This window comes from Malaclemys terrapin, chromosome 24, assembly GCF_027887155.1.
Source record: "Malaclemys terrapin pileata isolate rMalTer1 chromosome 24, rMalTer1.hap1, whole genome shotgun sequence".
NCBI classification, from domain to species: domain Eukaryota; kingdom Metazoa; phylum Chordata; order Testudines; family Emydidae; genus Malaclemys; species Malaclemys terrapin.
In genome coordinates, this window is record NC_071528.1 from 16,991,167 (window position 1) to 17,014,948 (window position 23,782).

A 23,782-nucleotide genomic window follows, 5' to 3' on the forward strand; every position below is an offset into this window, starting at 1 on the left:
AACTTACCACCCATCTGAGTAAGCAGTAAAGACACCATCCTTTAGCGATTCGGGTGCCATCCACCTCACAGGCAGTAGCCCTTTGCCTCCTTTACGGTAATAGTCGGTCTCATAGATGTCTCTGGTCATGCCAAAGTCTGACAAAAGAAATTAGGATGTATTACTAATGCCCAGTCCTTGCTGAAAGGACTCCGATTTCTGTAACACGTGCACATTAACACGGTGTACCAGCACAGAAGGCAGGGCCAGGTACCCACAGCGCAGGACTCCTGCCTACTTCATTCCACAGGTGTCTTCCACAATCCTCTCCTGGATCTCTGCACTGTGGGAGCCACAGTCGCTTGCCTTAGAGTCTGTCCTGCTGCCCAGTTACTCCAACTATATTAAGTTACACCACAGAAAACAATTCCTTTCCTTAGGGTCAGGCTATTGCGCCTATGACACCCCAACTTTCAGTCATGCTGCTATCTTGAGAGTATTGGGGGAATGAGCACATTCCCCCCTCCCCCCATCTCCTTCCTAAACTATTATGCAGCCATGGTACCATTCACGCTCACAGTTGTAACTAAGCCCTATTTTGACTGATCTCTTCCCACTCGTTTGATGAAAACAGAATTCCTTTTGGTCTGAAATTCCAGGTGGCTGGCCTGAGGCCAGAGGAGGCTTTGAGTGGGGTTTGGATTATTTTTAAATTTTATTGACTCAACTGGTGTTAAAACTTGTTTTAGACATTTGTCCTCCATAAAAACTAGTCCTTGGGCCTAATTATATCTTTAGCAGTCCTTAGCTTTTAGTTTATGCTCCATGAATAGGATACTTTCTCTGTCACAGTTCTCATGGAAGCAAGAAATAATATGACATTTCCTGAGGAGCTCTCATTAGAGGAAGTTATTAACTACATTTCAGTAGAAGCTATAGAAGCTGCAGTGAGGCTCACCTAGACAATCCACTTACCAAAGTGCCTGCAGGTCCTTCAGGAAAAGATATTGGACAAAGAAGATTCACCTTAGTGTAGAACTTTAAAGACAGTTAAAAACCAATGGAGATCAGCTGGCTTTTTATAGCACTAGTCTAGGATTTCACAGAACTCCTTCTCAACGGGGAAAGCTTAGTATTAGATTTGACACACACATTACATACCTCCAATTTTTACAGTAAAATCTTCTGCAACCATACAGTTACGGGCTGCAAGGTCTCTGTGGACAAACTTTTTGGCATTCAGGTAAGCCATACCATCTGCAATCTCTGCAGCCATCTGGATCATCTCTCTGAGAGTTGGTGGGGGACGGCCAGGGTTATTCTGAAGTTAAGTCAGAAAGTATTAAAGACCAAAGCAAGTCAGTCTGTTGTATGATACCCCCACCCCCTCCAATATCGCTTCTCTCCCACCTTTACCTCAGCATCAGGTCTGAGGGAGCGAAGGTAACTTTTCAGATCTCCATGTGCCATCAGTTCCATGACAACCAGTGTGGGTTGTCCTTTTGAGACCACCCCTAGGAGGCGAACCTGAAAAACAGAAATGGGGATTCTCCCTTAACGTTGTGTCTGGGCATGGCACATTTGTGAAAATGGAGTTTACAATGAAACCAACTGTGATGCATGGCTGGAAAGGGTTAAACAGCTCGCAGGCTGAATGACCCAAAGCTCACCTTTCAAGTCATGTTAGAAAGGTACGTGAATGATAAATTAGGGCCATTCATGTTAAATAGGCTAGAACTTTGAAATGCAAACCTATATTGTTAGAAGTAATACTAATTGTGTGTATCTTAGATGCTCCCTGTAAGCAGACGAGATCAAAAGGGAATATTAACATTTAGATGAATCTTGGGTAAAATAATGTCATTGTCTATATGTCTCTTTGAAGTCTGTAATAGACTGCCTAATGGATAAATTGCCCTCTGTTAATTTGTGTAACTAATTACTGATGTTTAGAAAGCAAAAGGTTACATCAAAAGCCTATTGTTTAACCAGGACTGTGTGGTCAAGTGGATGCTAGAACACTGTATAAAAAGACCCTTGTGTCCTGATTCTGTCATCTCAGATCTGCTTAGGCGTCGTCAGGGGAAGTTTGAGTCGTAAGACTGGGGTCCCAGTTATGCTGGTATGCCCTGAATATGAGATTTGGACATTGGACTATGACCTATGAACTGAATTCTAAAGGAACTCTTTGCAACTACAAAGCTCACCATCTCTGCTATGAATCTGAACCTCAATGGATTGAACTCATGTCTGTATGTATATTGATCTTTTAACCATACTCTCTCTCTCTCTTGTTTTTTAATACATTTTAGTTTAGTTAATAAGAATTGGCTGTAGCGTGTATTTGACTAAGATCTGAAACATTCATTAACCTGGGAGGTAATGTGTCTGATCCTTTGGGATTGGTAGAACCTTTTCTTTTATATGATGAAATAAGATTTTCAGAAATCATCATATTTGACTTAGGTACCTGGTTGGAGGCCTGAGGCTGGATCACTTTTAAAAGAACTGTGTTGTTTGGACTTCTGAGTAACTAGTAAGATAATAAAGAAGCTGTTTTATGCTGGCTTGGTAAATCTAAGTATTGGAATATCCACCAGTTTTTTGTCTTCCCCATTCTTTCAGTTCACCCTAATTGAGTGACCATAACTGGCCCCATTCCGGTCATACCAACACTTCTGTAGCAAGATCCCAGAGTGCTGTCATGGGACACGGGGCTCTATCATGAAGGGGGGAGGGAGGTTGAAAGAGCACAAGGGAAATTATACAGGAAGATGAATTTTCCAGACTCTGCCAATCTCTCTCACTGATGGATTTTGCTTCCCTTTTAACCATTTTTTCAGCCTGATTCTCTAGCATTATAAAGCACTAAAGGGACATTAGTTCAAAGGTGGGATTTTCACCAGCAAGTCATTTAATGCAGAGAAACTTCACTTACCACGTGATGGCAGCTGAACCCTTTCATTACAGAAGCTTCATTCAGAAACTCAATGCGCTCCCGGAGGCTGGCAGATTCGTTAACGGTTTTCACAGCTACCCGAGTCTCTGGCTCCCCTTTCACTATGTCTTTGGCTATCCCTTCATACACCATCCCAAAGGAGCCTTGGCCGAGCTCTCGGAGAAGGTTAATCTTGTCTCGTGGGACTTCCCATTCATCGGGCACATAAACTGTCACATGGAGAAAGACATTTCTGAATGAGCAGAGCGGTTACTGGAGAGAGGTTTCTGCAATCAGGCACAGGAGACAGGAACACCCAGGCCTTGACACTGTTACCACCTCAGCAAGACAGGGGCTAGACTAGAGACTGGGAGCCAAAGTCACCCCCGCCTTGTGCAGCCATTTACATGTGGGTGTGAAACACTGCCTAATCAGACAGCAGTATTTCATTCCCACTTTATCCCGGTGCAAATGTCTGCACAAGGGGTGAGGCGAGGAGCATCTGTCTCACAGACAGTAGGACTGAGTCTTGCAAAGCGTGTGCCAGGGAGAATCTGCAGGATGAGTGACAGAACGCAGCAGCAAGTGCATAATGCAGGTCAAAAGGGGATTATGATCCACAAGCAGACATCCAGCATTTGCATTCACTAGTTCCAACGCCCATGTCTCGCTCCTGTACTGGATGTGCTATTCCGCACCGAGCTCACTTTCCACGAAGATATAACAAATCTAAACAAATAACGGATACAAAGACGCTGTTCTAAAACTCAACATCTTAAAATAATCTTGCTTTTTTCAGACTGTCAGCCTTGTACTGCAGAAGCCTGGGCGAGAGGACAAACATGACTGCTTCAGTAAAGAAATAAGCTAAAGCTGGATTCCAGTAAACAGCCCCCTTCTTACGCCTTTGAACACAATGAAATTAGATGCACAGTACTTTGCTTAAACACAGTGTATTTGTCCAAGCTGACAGGCATTCCTACAGCAGGAAAGGGAGGAAACTCCTTTCCAAACCCTTTTCAGTGGATTACACAGAGCAGCCCTGAGAAATGCAGGGCATGCGAAAGATGCAGGTGTTGACTGTGATCCCATTAGATATTCTTTGCAAAGCATCAATGTACCAGAGACTCTTGAGCAAAAAAAACCTGGAGAAAAACTACAGCCAAGAGTGGCAGTAAAATATGTTCCTATGCTGCAGCACACAGCTTGAAGTAGTGAGCATGTTAAGAGCACACCACTTCCCAATAGTTATCGCCAACCCAAAAGTGGGCTTATCTTTTTTTAAACTAACTGAGCTCCTCTTCTCTACCCTAGAATTGCTCTAGTAGCAGCATTTGCCCACCCAGGAAGGGACAAGAACATCCTTTAAGCTTTTATACATTGATCCATGTTTCCTAAGTCATAATTCAAAACCAAGTGAAGCACTGGAATGGTCAGAACTGCAGCATGCTCTCACCATCACTGGCACTCAGGTACTCCGGGTTAGAGGATGCATAGAGCGGCCCAGTTGGTCCTTCAGTTTGTCTGGAAGCAAGACAGATACATAAAAAGTTTCAGTATTTCTACAGTTTTGTGCCTTGTGTTTTTGTCACCTTAGGGCTCGCGGGGCTGATTGCCTGACCAACCTGATTGCCTTCTATGATGAGATGACTGGCTCTATGGATATGGGGAAAGCGGCGGATGTGATATATCTTGACTTTAACAAAGCTTATGATATTGTTTCCCATAGTATTCTTGCCAGCAAGTTAAAGAAGTATGGATTGGATCAATGGACTATAAGGTGGATAGAAAGCTGGTATCAAGTGGAGTGCCCCAGGGGCTGGTTTCGTTCAACATCTTTATTAATGATCTGGATGATGGGATGAACTGCACCCTCAGCAAGTTCACAGATGACACTAAGCTGGGGGGAGAGGTAGATATGCTGGAGGGTAGGGATAGGGTCCAGAGTGACCTAGACAAACTGGAGGATTGGACCAAAAGAAATCTGATGAGGTTCAACAAGCACAAGTGCAGAGTCCTGCACTTAGAAAGGAAGAATCCCACGCACAGCTACAGGCTGGGGGCCGTCTGGCTAAGCAGCTGTTTTGCAGAAAAGGACCTGGGGATTACAGTGGATGAGAAGCTGGATATGAGTCAGCAGTGTGCCCTTGTTGCCGAGAAGGCTAACGGCATATTGGGCTGTATTAGTAGGAGCATTGCCAGCAGATCGAGGGAAGTGATTATTCCCCTCTATTTGGCACTGGTGAGGCCACACCGGGAGTACTGCGTCCAGTTTTGGGCCCCCCACTACAAGAAGGATGAGGACAAATTGGAGAGAGTCCAGCAGAAGGCAAACACAAATGATTAGGAGGCTGGAGCACATGACTTACGAGGAGAGGCTGAGGGAACTGGGGTTATTTAGTCTGCAGAAGAGAAGAATGAGGGGGAATTTGATAGCAGCCTTCAACTATCTGAAGGGGGGTTCCAAAGAGGATGGAGCTCGGCTATTCTCAGTAGTGGCAGATGACAGAACAAGAAGAAATGGTCTCAAGTTGCAGTGGGAGGGGTCTAGGGCAGTGGTTCTCAAACTTTTGTCCTGGTGACCCCTTTCACATAGCAAGTCTCTGAGTGCGACCCCCCTTATAAATTAAAAACACTTTTTTATATATTTAACACTATTATAAATGCTGGAGGCAAAGCGGGGTTTGGGGTGGAGGCTGACAGCTCGCGACCCCCCTTGTAATAACCTCATGACCCCCTGAGGGGTCCTGACCCCCAGTTTGAGAACCCCTGGTCTAGGGGAACCCTGACATGGTGGCAGCGCGGTGGGATCATTCTGAACCAGAAGCACAGACTTCAGGATTTTAAAAGAACAAGTGGCCTTTTTCCTGAATTTTTGGCTAAATCACTTGGTGGTGGCAGCAATACCGTCCAAGGACAAGGAAAGGATTTGTGCCTTGGGGAAGTTTTTAATCTAAGCTGGTAGAAATAAGCTTAGGGGGTCTTTCATGTGGACAGGTTGGATATTGGGAAACACTATTTCACTAGGAGGGTGGTGAAGCACTGGAATGGGTTACCTAGGGAGGTGGTGGAATCTCCTTCCTTAATGGTTTTTAAGGCTCAGCTTGACAAAGCCCTGGCTGGGATGATTTAGTCAGTGTTGGTCCTGCTTTGAGCAGGGGGTTGGACTAGATGACTTCCTGAGGTCCCTTCCAACCCTGATATTCTGTGATTCTATGACTTGGGCTCACGGGGTTGTTTCATTGTTGTGTAGACTTCTGGGCTCAGACTGGAGCCTGAGCTCTGGGACCCTCCCACCTTGCGGGGTCCTAGAGCCCGGGCTCCACCAGCCCTGTGGCCTCAGTCCCGCAAAGTAGAGTCGGCTGGCATGGGCCAGCCGCAGCTGTCTAGTTGCCATGTAGATATGCCCTTAGAGTCTACATACAGCCATGCAATTAAAACAACTCCCAAAGCACAGGACAGATAACAGCTCCTGAACTTTAGATCTCCAAATGCAAGATGTTTCCTAGACAAGTCATTTAGCTGTTCTGCTAAAATCTGTTACCTCTTTTATAAAGCCACAGAAAACTACTAGCATATCTCTTTGGTAAAACATTTTTTTGTTCTGCTGAGAGCGATACATATCACCCACCTCTTTTTCACAAATACGCAGGCAGCTCCAATAATTCCAACAATTATTATGGAAAAAAGGATTGGGACAACAATAACAGCAATATTAGACTGAGTGTTCGCTGAGAGAAAGAGAGAGAGAGAGAGAAGTGTTACGTGGGCTTCCAAGCAGTTTAGCCTTTTCTTGACTGAAATCCCCCCAGGAACACCTGCACACCCATGAGTGCAGGGTGAGATTCTGCCAAAGTGACAGGAGTCAGAGGTGCTCCATGCCACTACAGAGTTGGCCCAACAGTGCACAAAGCAGGAATCTCTTCCTATCCAAACCTGCTGTGCTCCACCCAGAACGAGATTGGCAAGCACCTCAGCACTTTGACGGCTGCAGACGAGCCAGCTAGCTAGCTAATTCATGTCAAATGTGGGCAAATCAAAGTGCTTAGGAACTTCCCTGATGATGGGAAATTTGAACAGAACCAGAGGCGGCTCCCAAATGATCTCCCATCTCCACTGCCTTCTTGTGCTCCCAAACTCAATGCAGAGCAAAGCCATTTCCGACACAAAGTGGATGGGATTGCTTTTCTCGCTATTTAACTCAATGCAGAAGGCAGCTCTTCAGTTTCAAAGAGCCCATTTCCAGAGGTTTCTAAGCTCACACACAGGAAGACAGTTCGCTTTGCCCTGAAGCCATTGGCAAGCAATGCACGGCCACCCAGGACTGTGACCTCAGCGTTAACAAATAAGTGAGGGAAATAGATCAGCTTTTAAGAGACTGATTTTCAAGTTTCTCTAATGCGCTTGCCACTTGTAATCCCCATATCACCGTATTTTTCCCCATGCACTTCTATTCCAGTGCACCTGCTCTGTGCTGTGCTTCCCTCTCCAGAGAATAGCCCGGATTTCTATTAAAACATTAAACTTTGAATAAGCAAACTCACAATAGTCAGCCACGTAGAAATATGTGGGCTCTGTCCATGACCCATTTCCTGCCAGCGAGGTGGCTCGGATTCGGACGCTGTAGTTTCCAGGCTGTAGTCCACGTAACTTAAAGCCCTGTTCATTAGCAAACTGCTTACGAGAAACGCAGCGGTGTGCCTCCTGCAGGAGGATGGAAAACGACAGCTTTACTTCACTGCCTCTTGAAGAATGCAGCACAGCCAGGAGGCCTGTAACAATCAACCTCCCTTCCACAAATTAATCTGCAAATCTTCCCCGCCCAGCCCCTGCTGAACCCCAATAGACAGAGGGCACAGCACAACAGCTCCGTGTCTAGGGAGACTGAGATGATGCTGGAAATAGCAACTTGTGACCATGAATTATGAGCTCTCAGATCTGCCCTGCCCTAAGGCTGTTACTCAAGAGCGCTGCTCTCCACCTGTGCCCAATGAAACAAGCACGTGCACTTCTTTGACATGCAGCCCCTGTTGCAGTCATCCGGGCCCTTTGCACCTCAAGACATGGCTGTTCCTCAGAACTCTCCCAGACACCAGCGCTGGGGAAGATGAACTGCAGCACCATAATCGGTGCTAGCTCCCTGCACGTTTCCAAGTGCGATTCCAGGTGGTGGGTTTAGACTATAAATTCTAAAGCACTAAGTCACTCAGGGCCTGATTTCGTGGGGGCTGGCTCTGCCAATGGGATGTAAATAGGTGGATGCTGCTAGCAAGGGTTATCCCCACATTCTGGAGTCTCCCCTCACCCCCAGCTCACTGCCAGAGCCCAGATTAGTTAAGCTTTCCAGCACCTGTACTTGGGTGGAGAGTCTGGGCCATGTAACAACAGAGCAATTCTGGCATTTGGGGTGGATTTCAGAGTCTGCTAGAGCAGACATTCCTATGTATCTGAACACGCTAGTGGGCAGGCAGCCAGAGCACAGCATGGCAGCTTATTACCTGCATTGTTTATAAACAATCAAATACAGTTACTGCAAGTCAGAACAGGAGAGCGCCATGAGTCCCCAGGGTCCTTTTGCCTTTGTCCAGAAGGATGTCTAGGAAGGGCTTTTATTTATATCACTAACATTTGGGTGGCTTTTAAATGTATTTCAGCTAACGCCATAATGATTTATTGCAGCCAGTGGGCAGTTTCCTATGAAAGCCGCTGAGAATTCTAATACCCTTGTTAATGGTGATTTTCATTTGGCATCAAATCAACATTCAAAACACCAAAAGAAGAGTTCTTAAACAAACAAAAGGGTGGGAGAGCTAGAAAGGCCAAGACTTCAGCCTTCCTACCAACTCATAACTTAGGCACATATTTAACACCCAAAGAAGTTCAGTGACTAGCAGTAGTTTATTCCTAACACTATTTATTCATGAAATCATTCACCGATCTCAGCACATACCCAGCCCACTGCAGGGAGGGAAGGGCTGCATATCACCCTGAGAGTTGGATTTGAAAGGCAAAGAAAGAAAAGCCATAAAAACATGTTGCCCAAAGATCAAGAAAACAAACGAGAACAACAGCTATGTTAGTCCAAAGGTTAACTCTGCAAGTGGAGTATTCTGCTGATCACCCAAGAAGGAAGCTCATACCAAGCACAGTGCTACAACAAGTAACCAAAGGAAGACGAGCTAAATCACAAGCTATTTCAAATGAAGTCCTCCCATGGATACCTTTTAAAGGTTATTAGCATGAGGACTCCCCCCCATAGTTCTCCTGAATGGCAAAGAGACAAATAATTGTGTGTTGGAATGCTCCGATCTTCCCCATTATAATGGTATATCCTGGATTTGCCTCTCATTGTTAAGTAGTATTATATCAGGTGGGACGTATGCCATTTGCTGTACTGGGCCTCAATTCTGCCGTTTGTACTGGGCAGGCAAACCCTTCCACCCATGCAGAGCCCCACTGGAACCCTGCCCAGGCATTGGGCTCTGCCCATGCAGTTCAGCTTGCAGGGTCAGGGTTGCCATTTACTATATCCTTGAACTGCAACTTCAATTGTTTCGCAATAAGCAGCTGAGATTTACATCTATATTGTTTCCATAGCTTTCTGTGCACTAAAATCCCTACAGAAATCCCTGCACCAGGCTAACAAATGAGAGACTCATGCTGAGGACACCGATATGTAGTGCTGTCCATCACCATGGAACACACTCCCAGAGGGTAAGAGTGGGCACATTTCTGTGCCAGAGTAGCTGGTAAGTTCATGCAAAAAAGAAACCAGACAAACTAGAACAATAGGGCAGGGTGGAATGCCTTGCATTTCCGGAGCAACATCATGAAAAACAGAACTTCCACAGCTGGTTTCCATGAACTCCTGCAGCCAGTCCTCCCTTGCAGCTATAGTGATACACCTACGGGCAGAGCTGTGCTCTGTGTTACTCCTGCAGGAGGGGAGTGCATAGCTGCAGCCAGTCATTACTAGGGAGGTGGTGGAGTCTCCTTCCTTGGAGGTTTTTAAGGCCCGGCTTGACAAAGCCCTGGCTGGGATGATTTAGTTGGGAGTTGGTCCTGCTTTGAGCAGGGGGTTGGACTAGATGACCTCTTGAGGTCCCTTCCAACCCTGATATTCTATGATTACCAAGACAGACATTCCAGGGCACTTTTATCATCATGGCAAATTCCAAAGGGATGTGGTCTCCTTGAAGATTGAGCACCATCCACATCGCACTCTGGCTAGCTCTTTAAAGGGGGTGCTGCTATATTCAGTTTACGTCCATCACTGGCAATTTGATTGTGCCACCAAAGTTTCTGGCGCCCACACGATTGCCGGCTGTGTCACAGCATTCCTTGGTACACACACTTTGGAATTCATTGGTCTTCCGTTCTAATATGTCCATACCAAGAAAGCTACCGAACCAGTGGTGATGGAGGCAGTTGGTGGGCTCTGCTTCAAACAGCCTCAATTCTGATCTTGTCCTGACACTTGATAAGGAGGAGATGAGTCCAGGGAATGTAGCAATATGCAAATTCAACTTCCCAGCTGCCACTACTAGCTATCTCCCCATGTTAGAGCAAGGGTGTAGAGTGCACACCTACTCACATACCATCCATGGACAGGCTGAATGAAAGAAGCTCTCACCTCTGGCTCCCCAAGACGCCCATAATTCACTTCATATAGCACAATTAGCCCATTCGGCTCCTTTGGCTCCTGCCACTTCAAATGAACAGCATTTTTTTCGACCAGCTCATGGGTAACTGGACCAACAATGTCATCAGCCTTTGCTAAAACCAACAGATTTGTTACAAAGTTATGTTTAGAAAAAACTTTCTTTAAGTTCTAAAATATTTTACAAAATGCAAACCTGGCCCAGCCCAATATGTCAGCCTTTCCCACCTAACCAACGAACAGGGATATTTATTAGCAATAGGTACAGCCTAGTTCATCAGCATGAGCTTCCCAAGGCATTTTCTGAAATGCAGCTAACACATCGAGAAAACGGCCATTTAAAAATATTAGATTCCCCTGAAGCAAAGCTGAGTAAAGGCAACTCACCTTCTGGCATGGTTCTGGCACTAACATATGCTGCGACACTGCACCGGAATTCTTGGGCATCATGATTACAAGCATGGAGCTCAATGCGATACCCTGTAAAATGCTGCAGACCTGAGATAACCAAGGACTCCTTAGACTTAACTCTCTCAAAAGGTTTCTGTTCCTCTACAGTTTCAGGTGCTATTGCAGAGGAGGTATTCAACGAAGATGGGATGGTGGGTACCACCACAGTGGCATTAGCCACACTGCCAAGATCTCTTCGTTTTCGTGATGGCCTGCAGAACAACACATTTAAGAAATTATTCACCATATTTAGCTCAAACATATTTATCTGGGAGTTCAGAGTTCATCTGAAAACTCAAATGCAAGTAGAGTGCACTTGCAATGCAGCACAAACTAAAGAATTCAGAACTTTTTGTTCTAACAACCCTGTCTCAATGTCTTTGCAGAAACGTTACCTTTTAGTGGTGCCTGTGATCTTGATCTACCTTTGTTTCATAACTGTACATAGAAATAATAAAAGCTAAGGCCAAAGTATGCAATGACTCAAGTTCTCCCAATTCAGCGCAGCTGAACATTGCAATGATGTTATTAATCTCTGGGTTCTACAGAGGTAGGATGGTGCCTTAACAAGACTGCAATACTCAAGACTTCACCCCCATTTACTGTAGCTTTGACCATATGGGATCATGTCCTAAGCCCTCAGTTTGAGCATATTGGGTGCTGCACATATTCCAGGCATCCTAAACCTGCATTTAAAACTCATAAGACTGGTTTCATGGCTCACTGGAGTGTGCCCACTACTCTGAGCCCTATAGTTTCTGTTTTGTACATGAAGAGAATTTTCACCCTTTCACACCAACCAGGTCTTGAATGTTCTTTTCAACATTTTAAAGAATAAAGTTAAACAAAGATCCCAGTACTGCAAGACTCACATCGCACACATTAGTAACATTCAGTAGTGGTTAACTGAAGTTTTTCTTTCAAATTACTGTATATTAGTTAGCAGATTTACTTCAACTTCTTGCTGTTGTGACTATCAAGTTGTCAGACATGACTTTGGCAGTCCCCCATACTGTAAGAGAGAGCTGCTAGTTAACCTCAAAACCAGAAAAAGGGGACATTTTTGTTTCACTAGAATTCAGTTCCAAGCACCAGCCTGATTCTCTCCCCCCTCTTCCCCCCCCCCAAATTATGTTAAATCAAGACAGTTACAATCAGCATTTGAATCCTGTGATCACATTTGCAACTAGGAATTTCAGGCTGGGAACTCTGAGTGAATTGGGGGATCCAAGTTATGCCAGGAACAATCAATGTTAGTTGCATGAGGGGAATCCATGTTCCCTGTTTCCCTCAATGAGAATTTTCCATCACTCTCTTACCAAACACGTTAAAATCCAAATCACATGTTAATGGGGACAATTGTGATCTTTGCTATTAAAGCGAGTCATCTGAAAGGAACAGCACTATGAACATCTCCAGAGTTTACAAATGCAACAAGCCGTTGAAGCAAATCTTTGCTGCTGAATTGAACTTTCCACTGCCACCCTCAGGCTATCAAGCACATGATTGGCTAACTAAAATTGCAGCAGGTGATTGCATGGGTCAGGTCTTTACCTAGAGTCCTCAGTTCCATTCCCTGATGTTATTTTTCTGAAAAAACAAATGCAGCCACTTTGAAAGCAGATAGAAAATGTAGAATTAAACATTATGTTTCGCACAGTAATACAGACAAATTCACTGGCAAGAGAGAACGTGACCCCAAATGGCAGGCTCAGCACAGCACATTCTCGGCTTTAGATTTCTATTCCTGTAATTACTAATTAACTCCAGACAAACCATTTTTAAGTTGTTGTTCTCCTAACTTGCGCATTGCTCTGAACTGTGCTCTCTAATAATGAGGCAGAGTTCAAAGATGCAATACTAGGTCACAATTAAAAACAGATCACCTCCCACCCATCCCGAGGAATCTTTATGGTTAACTAGAATCTTGTTTACACTTCACAATTTAGCTCTTCCCCACTGTTTACAAAGTGCTGACTCAGCAGTTTCCCAAGTCCGGGATTATTTTTGTTTTTCACAAGTACAACAGTAATCTCCCTGATGAGAGCTGTGCTACTCGGCACTCTCCTCTAACTTAGAGCTGTGAATGGAAAAATACAGAAAGAACTCTTAAAATGCTAGAGAATAAGAAAAGCTTCTGAAGCTGCAAACTCAAGAACTCCAAGTCTTTTATTGTTCTAGATCGGACCATGGGCCAAATTGGACCGCAAGACGCTTTTGAACAGACCCCAAAATCTTTTTATTTACTTATTATTGTTGTTGGGTTGTTGTTTTTTTTTAAATTTTCTCTGGAGTCTGGACCTTGACCAATAAATTTGGATCTTGACAAAAAATAATTAACTAACCCTTCCTAGATTTATGGCAACTCCCTTGCTAAATCCTCTCTGCTCTCCTCGCTGTCATTCCAGCCTCTCTTTTCAATACAACCCAAGGCTATTCAGGTGGCTTGAGTGGTTAGCTATGTGAAATACCCAGTCTGGTCTCCATTCCCAGATTTCCCTGTCCCCCAGAGAGGCTGGGTCCAGCAGCGCTGTGAGAGAGTGCTCAGTCCCAGAGAAGGGGAAACACCTGGGAACACCCACCAGGGATGGCCCTGGCTGAATCAGAAGCATTTAGTGGCTCAGTAGCAGCCATATAGTCCTTTCTCAGGTGTGAGCCTTCAGGAGGAGGGGGCATTTGAGCCTCGCTCTGTTTTTTTCCGATGCAATACTCCCCACCCCAATTCGAGCTCTCACGTTCCAATTGCTTTGGAAGCCTCTTCCTTACTGTTGCTCATCCCTGTGTGAAACTGTTTTCAGTACAAGAGCAAACCATGTGATAAAGAAGAAACAAAACATCAGCTTGTGACCACCACTGCGTTCAGCTGCAAGAGGAAGTCACGAATCTCACAGCTGGGGTGAAAAGTTCCCTACTGATGGCTAGGAAGGGGGCTATGGGAAGGCAGTGCCTTAAGAAATCCATAGCCTATTCTATCAATGCAAAAGGAAGTTAGCCTACAAGTTCTGTGCAAGTCCCACCCCACCCCCACTCAGTCCGCCTTGCACTTGGCCAGGGAGCAGTCCTTGTGACACTCCTTCCCAGACCGAGTCCTGAGAGTGGGTCAGACAAAAAAAAAAAAAAAAAAAGAGAGAAGCAGTGGGATTCAGGCTGGCTGGGTGTGTCTGTGGCAGGGCACGGCTTTGGGCACAGACATTGCCTGGGGAACAGGTTTCCTGTAACAAACAGGGAAGGGGGAAAGAGGAAGAAAAAAGCCGAAAGGAAGCAAGGAGAGCCAACTGGGAGGCAATCAGGACAGAGATGGGCCCCCTCTTTACTACCCCTACCACCTTCTGCTTACAACCCTGCACAATTTCATAAGCCTCCTGCTGGTCTCCTACAAGGGCCTGGTCTTCCTTTTCATGACGAAGCAGGCTCTGCTTTCAAGTAGGGGTCTCTGCAATGCTGTTAGGGAGGAGGCCACTGGCAGTTAGCGGCAGCAGAAATGAGATATGGAATTAAATACATATCCTATTTTGCTGCCAGACCCTGGATAAGTTGCCCTGGAGCAGACTAGCAGGCAAGAAACAGCAGCAAAACAACCTCTAATTCACTTTGCCACTCATCACAAAAGTCAACCTAGCAGGCAGACTAGATGTCAGGAGAATTGCGTCTCTGCTGCTGGCTTATGACAGTGAAGGGGCCCTGTATTAGTGAATTAATTAATGTAACAGGGCTGGAGGTTTCTTCCTTAGCAGGCTGACAAGGTGGTGTCTTGGTTATTGGTTTCTTCTTAGAATACATACCCCAGAAACTGGCCTGAGAAGCATCCTGGGCTGGCTGCACAATAAAATTAAAAATCACATTATAAGAACCGTTTGCCTAGATCAAGAGGATATTGCCTATGTGATAATGGCTTGTATCCTCTCTGCCTGCTGAGTACACAGAGTCCTGGGCAATGCCACTGTAGCTCTACATTTCACACTGAAACCTGCTCATCACCACAGCACAAGCAGCAAGAAAATAGAGAAGTAAGGGACTTTGCAGATGCTTCCATGTGCCAATGGCAGGCATCACTCACTCAGGCTCAGAGAGAGGAATGCTGTTTAGTACTGCACTTTAAATAAAAGCATTCATTGTCATAGCTAGGCCTTTGTCAGGCAGCTGCAAATAAATATTTTCTGGTTAAGTGCAACCAGCAGAGAACAGATTTGATGTCTGAAACTCATTATGATAGTTTAGAGAGAAAATTACTACCAACCCCAACTTGATTCCCATAGTGCATTCTCTGTAACTCATATGAAGTGCGAACACATTCAACGTCACTTAATGTGACACAGTGTGTGCCATTCAAAACAGGCCATTTACCACCCACAGCAGTTACATTCCTCATGGTATTGGAGGTATTTCCCATGCTAAGTACAGGGAAGACCGCAAATACCGCAGTAAAAGACAAGGCTGTGGCATGGTAAACTTCCCTTTTTCTTCTTTTATTTTTAAGTGGCTATTGCGCAAAAGCTGCAAAAAAGTTTCAGGCAGAAGAAACGGTCATTTCTGGCATCAGATGAGTTTAAATAAGCTTCCAGGTTTTTAATAATTCGCTGAGATTTCTCAGTTTATGAGGTCAGGCTGAGGAGAATGCCGAGATCATGCAGCAAACTGGGGTTTCCCAAAACTGAGGTAACATCAGTTGTTTGAGTTCTAGTTTCACCAGTCTCAGCCACATATCCATCCAGATTTTGCTCTAGACAGCCCTGTAGATATCTTTGTCTGACATAGTGCCCTGGAGAGACTGGCAACATGACCAAACCCTGCCTTCAGTCTTTGTCAATTTACATTTCCCCACCCCAAGCCAACTAAACGTAGCAGCAGTGGCAGAGTTTGTTACCTGGGGACAAACACCTCATTGTGCAGATAGTTCTCAAACATTTTGCGGAAGGCAGACTCTTCCTGCTCCTTCTGTATTTGAGAGTCAGTTTTTGGACAGGAACAACAGTCTCCACTGATGTCCTCGTTTTCACTTTGATTATATTTATGAGGGTCTTCAGATTCAAAAGGGGGAGACCAAGTCCTCGACGGCAATTTTAGTCCTATGGAGAAAAGAATTCTTAGATCACACACACCGCCTTGCAAAAGTCATTAGCTGATTGGCACAGCAGTTTAAGTCATATAGATTTAAAAAAAAGTCAGAACTATTTCCAGATTATTCCTTGAAGGTCACTGAGCTGACATTCCTTTTGGCATGTCTCTTCCCCACATTGAGTCTTGAAATCCAGACGCAGCATCCTGGCTGGCAGCTTGTCACATATATACCAGCAGCAGTGAACCATCCAGCCAGGGATGCTCCAGTCTAATGAATTTCCGAACACTAAATCAGCTCCGCTTAGCCACGTTGGGCCAGCATACAACATAGCTGATGCCCTCCTCAGCCCTGAAAGGGGTGTACATATTGGCCGATCACAGGTTACAAGTAGGGTCCTAGGTGAGGTAACTACGATACCCACACAAGGAAATAAAGAAACAAATCAACAGAGCTAGACGTGTACCCAGAAGCCTCCTGCTACAAGACAGGCCCAAAAGAGAAACCAACAGAACTCCACTGGCCATCACCTACAGTCCTCAGCTTAAACCTCTCCAACGCATCATCAGTGATCTACAACCCATCCTGGACAATGATCCCTCACTTTCACAGACCTTGGGAGGCAGGCCAGTCCTCGCCCACAGACAACCTGCCAACCTTAAGCATATTCTCACCAGCAACCACGCACCACACCATAACAACTCTAATTCAGGAACCAACCCATGCAACAAACCTCGATGCCAACTCTGCCCACATATCTACACCAGCAACACCATCACAGGACCTAACCAGATCAGCTACAACATCACCGGCTCATTCACCTGCACGTCCACCGATGTTATATATGCCATCATATGCCAGCAATGCCCCTCTGCTATGTACATTGGCCAAACTGGACAGTCACTACGCAAGAGGATAAATGGACACAAGTCAGATATCAGGAATGGCAATATACAAAAACGTGTAGGAGAACACTTCAGCCTCCCTGGCCACACAATAGCAGATGTAAAGGTAGCCATCTTACAGCAAAAAAACTTCAGGACCAGACTCCAAAGAGAAACTGCTGAGCTCCAGTTCATTTGTAAATTTGACACCATCAGATCAGGATTAAACAAAAGACTGTGAATGGCTAGCCAACTACAGAAGCAGTTTCTCCTCCCTTGGTGTTCACACCTCAACTGCTAGTAGAGCACCTCACCCTCCCTGATTGAACTAACCTCGTTATCTCCACACTGATATATACCTGCCTCTGGAGATTTCCATTACTTGCATCTGAAGAAGTGAGGTTCTTACCCACGAAAGCTTATGCTCCCCATACTTCCGTTAGTCTTAAAGGTGCCACAGGACCCTCTGTTGCTTTTTACAGATTCAGACTAACACGGCTACCTCTCTGATAGGTGAGGTAGAGTTCACCACTTCAATGGATGTTTATGATACACGCAGCAAGACAGCAGGGCATTGTTCACTGGTGACATGTTTAAGGGCTTGTCTACATTGGCTTTCAAACCAGGATTAAGCACAGCATACTGTTGGCTGTAGCCAAAAGGGTCTTCTAACATGACTTTGCCAGCTGGGGTGGGTGAAGCCTATAACCTGTAACTAGGGGCTGCTGGATTCATGAAACATTCAGACAGCCAGTCCTCTCACACCTTGGGTCTAGAAGTCTCTAGTCTGCAGATGTGAAACAGCCTTTGGCTCCAATCTGTGCTTGAAGAGTCATGACACTTGGAAAGACACCCGTAAATCTCTTTAGCCCCAAAACAGATCTGGAAGCCATGGAGGGGGTTACATTTCAGACTAATCTGATCCCAGGTCTCCAGAAGCCCAACAATATTTTCATCTCACTCTTATTAGCTTTGATAAAACTGGTTAACCAGATTAAGAGAAGCAAGAGCAGAAGGCAGATCCCAGAAGGCTTAAAACATATGATTTTACTGTGTTCAAACCAACCAACCAGCCATTCCTCACAATCTCTGATGGCAGGCCTGGCAATAGCAACCAGGTCAATGCAAAAAAGACAGTGGGAGAACACAGCCTTAACAGCTCTGGCTACATCACTGTGTGCTCCAAGAGCATCATCCACTAACACGCCATGATCCTGTGTCCCACCCACCTCCCACATGACAGAGAAAGAAACCCCACAGGTAGTATGAGACTAGCAGAGGCCGGAAGCTTGAATGTTAAACCCGGGATGCGGGATGGGAAAAAAGGGCACCTACCCTTCAGGCAGTAGTCGAGTTCGAAAAGCTCGCTGTCCTCCAGCTGCTTCTGCCAGAACACCAGGTAGTGTGTGATGTTCCCGTTCGGCTCAGAGGGCGGCTTCCACTTCAGAATGATCTGGGACGAAGAGTTGGAAACCGATATTGGATCTAATGGGACTGAGGGAACTGAAGGGAGAAAAACACAGAGGTCACTCAGATCACTGTACCAAAAGAGACCGAGGATACGAGGCAAGAATTATTGTGACACTTTGGGATTCAACCCAGACCAGGGAGGGATTGTGTCACTGCCTGCCCTGCAACTCTGGGTGCCTTCTGTGCTATGCTGCCATGGCTCACAGCCCTGACACCAACAGCCAGCCTACAACCAAGCAGGTCACACCTGGCTTCCACCACCCAGTTACTTTTTGCAGAATGATCCCAACACCCTCCCAGCCCCGAATTTTCCCCAAACCGTCTGTCCTGTGACCATCTGCAGGGGTCCCAGAATTCAATGGTCAATGAGGGTCTGGCTGGAGAATCTTGCCTGCATGCTTGGGGTTCAACTGATCGCCATATTTGGGGTCGGGAAGGAATTTTCCTCCAGGGTAGATTGGCAGAGGCCCTGGAGGTTTTTCGCCTTCCTCCGCAGCATGGGGCGGGGGTCGCTAGCTGGAGGATTCTCTGCGACTTGAAGTCCTTAAATCACAGGATTTGGGGACTTCAACAGCTGAGTCAAGGGAAAGGGGGTGGGTCAGCTTTTGTGGCCTGCATCATGCGGGACGTCAGACTAGATGATCATACTGGTCCCTTCTGACCTTAAAGTCTATGAGAGTTACTGTGTTACCGCTCTCAGCCAGCCCCAACTTAGAGACAGGAGGATCAGAGCTACCCTGCCCTCCCCACAGGACTCCTGGCAGTGCTAGTACCAGTACCAGTCTCACCTATTGTCTGGTACAGTCTATCGACTTTTTTCACTAAACTGGAGCCCTCTCACTGCCCCCTGAATTAAACATACACAAACTGACCCTGATCCTGACTTCATTGCTGATAATCATCATCACAATAAGAGAAGGGGAAAAAAAAGTAAGCTTACTCTGGGTCTTTCAATGCACCTGATTTCACCTGTCTCTTCTCTGGACAGGGACTATCTTTATATTTTGTGTGTTTTGCACAGTGAAAACACACATTGCCAGCACTGAAGCAAGTAATTATGGGGATTCAATTCAGCTCTCTCCCCAATGAATGGTCAATTCCCTCGTAAATTATTTCCTTATAGTCTTCCAACCAGGCCTCAGAACATTAAGACTCACCTTTTTCCAACATTACTTGGTTTGTCCTGATTCAACAGTTTGCTTTACCAGGCAAACAAACAGAAATGAAGGGAGAAATGTCCTGCACAGAAAAAAATTCAGGCCTCCCCCATCCCAGATTCAATGGCACTTGATGACACTGCAGCAGGGTTACACCAGCGTGTGAACACGATCATGCACAAAGAATGAACGAGGAGCCTGCATGCATTATATTCGGGCACACAGCGCCAGTGGAGAGACCAAGAACCATTCAGGCAAGGAGTTTGGGGGGGTATGTTTTTCCTTGCCATATAGATTCATAGATTCATAGATTCTAGGACTGGAAGGGACCTCGAGAGGTCATCGAGTCCAGTCCCCTGCCCGCATGGCAGGACCAAATACTGCCTAGACCATCCCTAGTAGACATTTATCTAACCTACCCTTAAATATCTCCAGAGACGGAGATTCCACAACCTCCCTAGGCAATTTGTTCCAGTGTTTAACCACCCTGACAGTTAGGAACTTTTTCCTAATGTCCAATCTAGACCTCCCTTGCTGCAGTTTAAACCCATTGTTTCTGGTTCTATCCTTAGAGGCTAAGGTGAACAAGTTCTCTCCCTCCTCCTTATGACACCCTTTTATATACCTGAAAACTGCTATCATGTCCCCTCTCAGTCTTCTCTTTTCCAAACTAAACAAACCCAATTCTTTCAGCCTTCCTTCATAGGTCATGTTCTCAAGACCTTTAATCATTCTTGTTGCTCTTCTTTGGACCCTTTCCAGTTTCTCCACATCTTTTTTAAAATGCGGCGCCCAGAACTGGACACAATACTCCAGCTGAGGCCTAACCAGAGCAGAGTAGAGCGGAAGAATGACTTCTCGTGTCTTGCTCACAACACACCTGTTAATGCATCCCAGAATCATGTTTGCTTTGTTTGCAACAGCATCACACTGTTGACTCATATTTAGCTTGTGGTCCACTATAACCCCTAGATCCCTTTCTGCCGTACTCCTTCCTAGACAGTCTTTTCCCATTCTGTATGTGTGAAATTGATTTTTCCTTCCTAAGTGGAGCACTTTGCATTTGTCTTTGTTAAACTTCATCCTGTTTAACTCAGACCATTTCTCCAATTTGTCCAGATCATTTTGAATTATGACCCTGTCCTCCAAAGCAGTTGCAATCCCTCCCAGTTTGGTATCATCCGCAAACTTAATAAGCGTACTTTCTATGCCAATATCTAAGTCGTTGATGAAGATATTGAACAGAGCCGGTCCCAAAACAGACCCCTGCGGTACTCCACTCGTTACGCCTTTCCAGCAGGGGACAGAACTCACCAGTAGCATTGGTCTGGACGTAGATAATTTCGCTCTTTGCACCGTATGTCCTTCGTTCGTCCGAGAAGGTGACCAGTGTCTTAACGAACACAGCGTACTGAGTCCACGGCTTCAACCCCCGCAGGAGCCACCCCGGCTGGGCCTGAGCTTTCGGCTCATTTGACCGTGGGGGAGGGTCAACATCAACCACTGTCCAACTATTTGATCCACAGGCGTCTTGTCCATCAAACTCAGTCACATTCTGATATGGACTTTTTCCAAGGGAAAGAGAAGGACAAAGGCCTCACGTTAATAGAATCCAAACTGCAGGTTTTTAGGAAATAATCACAACAAATATGAAACACCAAAGACCATGATAATCCTTTATCCCAGGATTGCCAAGAGCTTTACAAACAGAGCATCACAACATCCAGGCGGGGGGAGGCTATTATCAGTTGGAGGAATTGAGGCACAGAGAGGTGAAGGGAGTCTGTCCATCCAGGAAGTCTGTCAGGAACCCTGTAATCTTGACATCCAGCTGTCTAATGGTGCCACAACTCATCATCAGTCACTGCTCCACAGACACAGGATTTACCAAGCCAGAGCAACCACTCGTCTGCAGAACACTATTCTCACCACAGCAGTCAGATAAAGGAAAATGCAACAACCTCAAAGGAACCCACTGAGCCCACGGTGCAAAGGCCTAGCAGTGAGTGGGGTTGGATAGGGGGATGGGCATCATTTCTTCCAAACGGTCAGCTGACGTCTTGAAGCAGGAGGCAGCCAGAACCCAAAGCTTCTCCACAAACAAAAATGGAGGAATTCTATTTTTGCTTCAACATATGGAGACAGGTGTTTGCCCTTCTGTTCATACAGCCTGTCCCAAACGATGCCCTACTCAATCTGCCGCCCTGCTAAAGGAAAGCCTGCGATTTACAGCTGGTTTAGGAGAATGGAATGAAATGGCAATCAGACAAAGGTGGCTGTAACTTGATCTGGTATAAGGAAGCTCAGAACAGTTGCTTGAGTCACCCCATGCGGAAAGAACAGTTCTCTCTAGGATTGAAACTAGTTCTTGTCACTAGCTGCATTGCCCACCGCTGAGAAAACAACACAGCAGCACTCAAGGAGCCAAAAGATGCTCAGGAATCCCAGAGTCTTCTCACATCTGGGCTGGTTTGTTTTTTAAAAACTGAATTCAGGGGCATGGGCTCTACAACCATTCCAGATACGAAAGACCAATATTCCTCCAGCCACAGTAGAATCTAACCCCAAGGAGCGAGCAGGAGATGGGCCATGGCAGAGGTAGTCCCTACAGAACATCTGGCACATAGGGAAGGAAATATTTATCGTCTGGGACTTCAGCAGGAAGTCGCCCTCCTTGGGAAGCACAGAGTCATATTGACCAGTCCTGCCTTCTTATCAGCTAAACTGAAGCAGTCAAATTTTACTGTTTAAATAATTTTTTTAAAATTAAGTATTATAGAGCTCTCTCCTGCTCACCAGGAAACAGGGAAATAAATGCTCCTTTCCAGAAGTTCAGTAATCTCCAGTCAGAGGGTCCAGGAATACCATTCCTTACAATGCATTTTAGCTCCCCAAGCAAGCTACAGCTCATGAGCTGTGCAAGACCTCCCTACCATGGGACAGCTCAGAGCTCTGAGTTCACGAAAGGGGGTGCAGTTGCCTGGGAAGGGATTTTGTGAAATCTTTATTTTACCGCTGGTGTCATCAATCCACTTAGCTTTCTGCCTGTTGACAAGGGTTTTGATTTGAGCCCATGGACCAACGAACGCCTCCCACATCTCACAGAAATTCTGGATGTGTGGGGTGAGCTATAATTCAGGCCAATTGCGGCCGGCCGGCCTCAGCAGAGCCAGTTTGATATCCCTGATTTTTTAAAAATGGCTCTAGTCTGAAAGGGAACAGAAATGCCCCACTCCTCAGTGCAAATGGAGAGGTGACAAAAATCTACGGCTTCTGTAATAAGTGCTGAACTGAATGAGCTTCAATTCTGATTTTTAAGTTATTCTTTAGAGTATTTTCGCTGTACCTGACATAGCTACGCAGGGATCATAATTAGTACCTGTGCAGCAGAAAAGTGACATTGGAAATGTACATGAAATGGTCAGACATTTACAAGAATTAAACAGTGGTAACAGTGATTGGTCTGAAATCTGCTCTTTGAGGTCAGAAATAGTTTGTGGAAGTACTTTGAGCTACTAGGGGACTGCGTGGCTTGGGGTCATCTGAGTTGGCATCTCCCCAGAGTTATCGTACAGACTTCTCAACTTACGCTTCCTTGTAAAAAAGCATAAATCCTAGGAGATCACGGAAGTCAGGTGGCCAGTACGGCTCCCACTTTAGTAGGATCTTATCATGAGATGTTCTGATAGACGAAAACTTCAGCAATTCATTTTCACCTAAAGCAAAAGACAAAGGATATTGCTTTTTTACTTTATTTTAAAACTGATGCGGTTTCTTTTAAGTTCCTGTTTCTCATAAACACATTTTAGAACCAAAGCTCTGGGAAATGCTTAGAGCTAGGAAGAACTGTATATTTTAGATTACAGTTGTAAAATGGTAGGATTGTGAACAATCCAATGGACTTATTGATTGGTTTGCTCAACATATCCAGTTTACAGGTTCTCTGTTCAGTGAGATGTCTGTTGTCAGATCTACCTACTAGTACTTGCTTAAACTGTGCAGATATCTTGGGTAAGAAACAACTGACACTCTTATAAAAATTCTTATAAAAGAAACTGTACTTACATGAGCTGGCATTGAGAATAAAAAGCATTAAAGCAAGAACCGGAGATAGGACTTTTTGCTTAACATTGCAGCAGTGATACAGCACATGCTTGCCATGGTGACACACCTACCTACTATTGTGCA

The 23,782-nt window shown here is 45.4% G+C and overlaps 1 protein-coding gene across 2 annotated transcripts in view; it reads right to left on the bottom strand.

Moving 5' to 3' along the window:
- INSR (insulin receptor) overlaps positions 1-23,782 on the bottom strand; it is a 109,758-nt gene that overhangs the window by 9,399 nt on the left and 76,577 nt on the right. The window contains exons 7-20 of one of the 2 annotated variants that reach the window (XM_054013498.1): positions 23,184-23,310; positions 20,909-21,159; positions 18,303-18,470; positions 15,892-16,093; positions 12,582-12,617; positions 10,965-11,239; positions 10,551-10,693; positions 7,462-7,621; positions 6,549-6,648; positions 4,374-4,441; positions 2,918-3,147; positions 1,396-1,506; positions 1,141-1,300; positions 8-137 (exon numbers count right to left, since the gene is read on the bottom strand). In XM_054013498.1, the coding sequence (XP_053869473.1) occupies positions 8-137; positions 1,141-1,300; positions 1,396-1,506; positions 2,918-3,147; positions 4,374-4,441; positions 6,549-6,648; positions 7,462-7,621; positions 10,551-10,693; positions 10,965-11,239; positions 12,582-12,617; positions 15,892-16,093; positions 18,303-18,470; positions 20,909-21,159; positions 23,184-23,310 (2,161 nt within the window). The remainder of the gene's footprint in view (positions 1-7; positions 138-1,140; positions 1,301-1,395; positions 1,507-2,917; positions 3,148-4,373; positions 4,442-6,548; positions 6,649-7,461; positions 7,622-10,550; positions 10,694-10,964; positions 11,240-12,581; positions 12,618-15,891; positions 16,094-18,302; positions 18,471-20,908; positions 21,160-23,183; positions 23,311-23,782) is intronic. The other variant, XM_054013499.1, reaches the window with a different exon arrangement.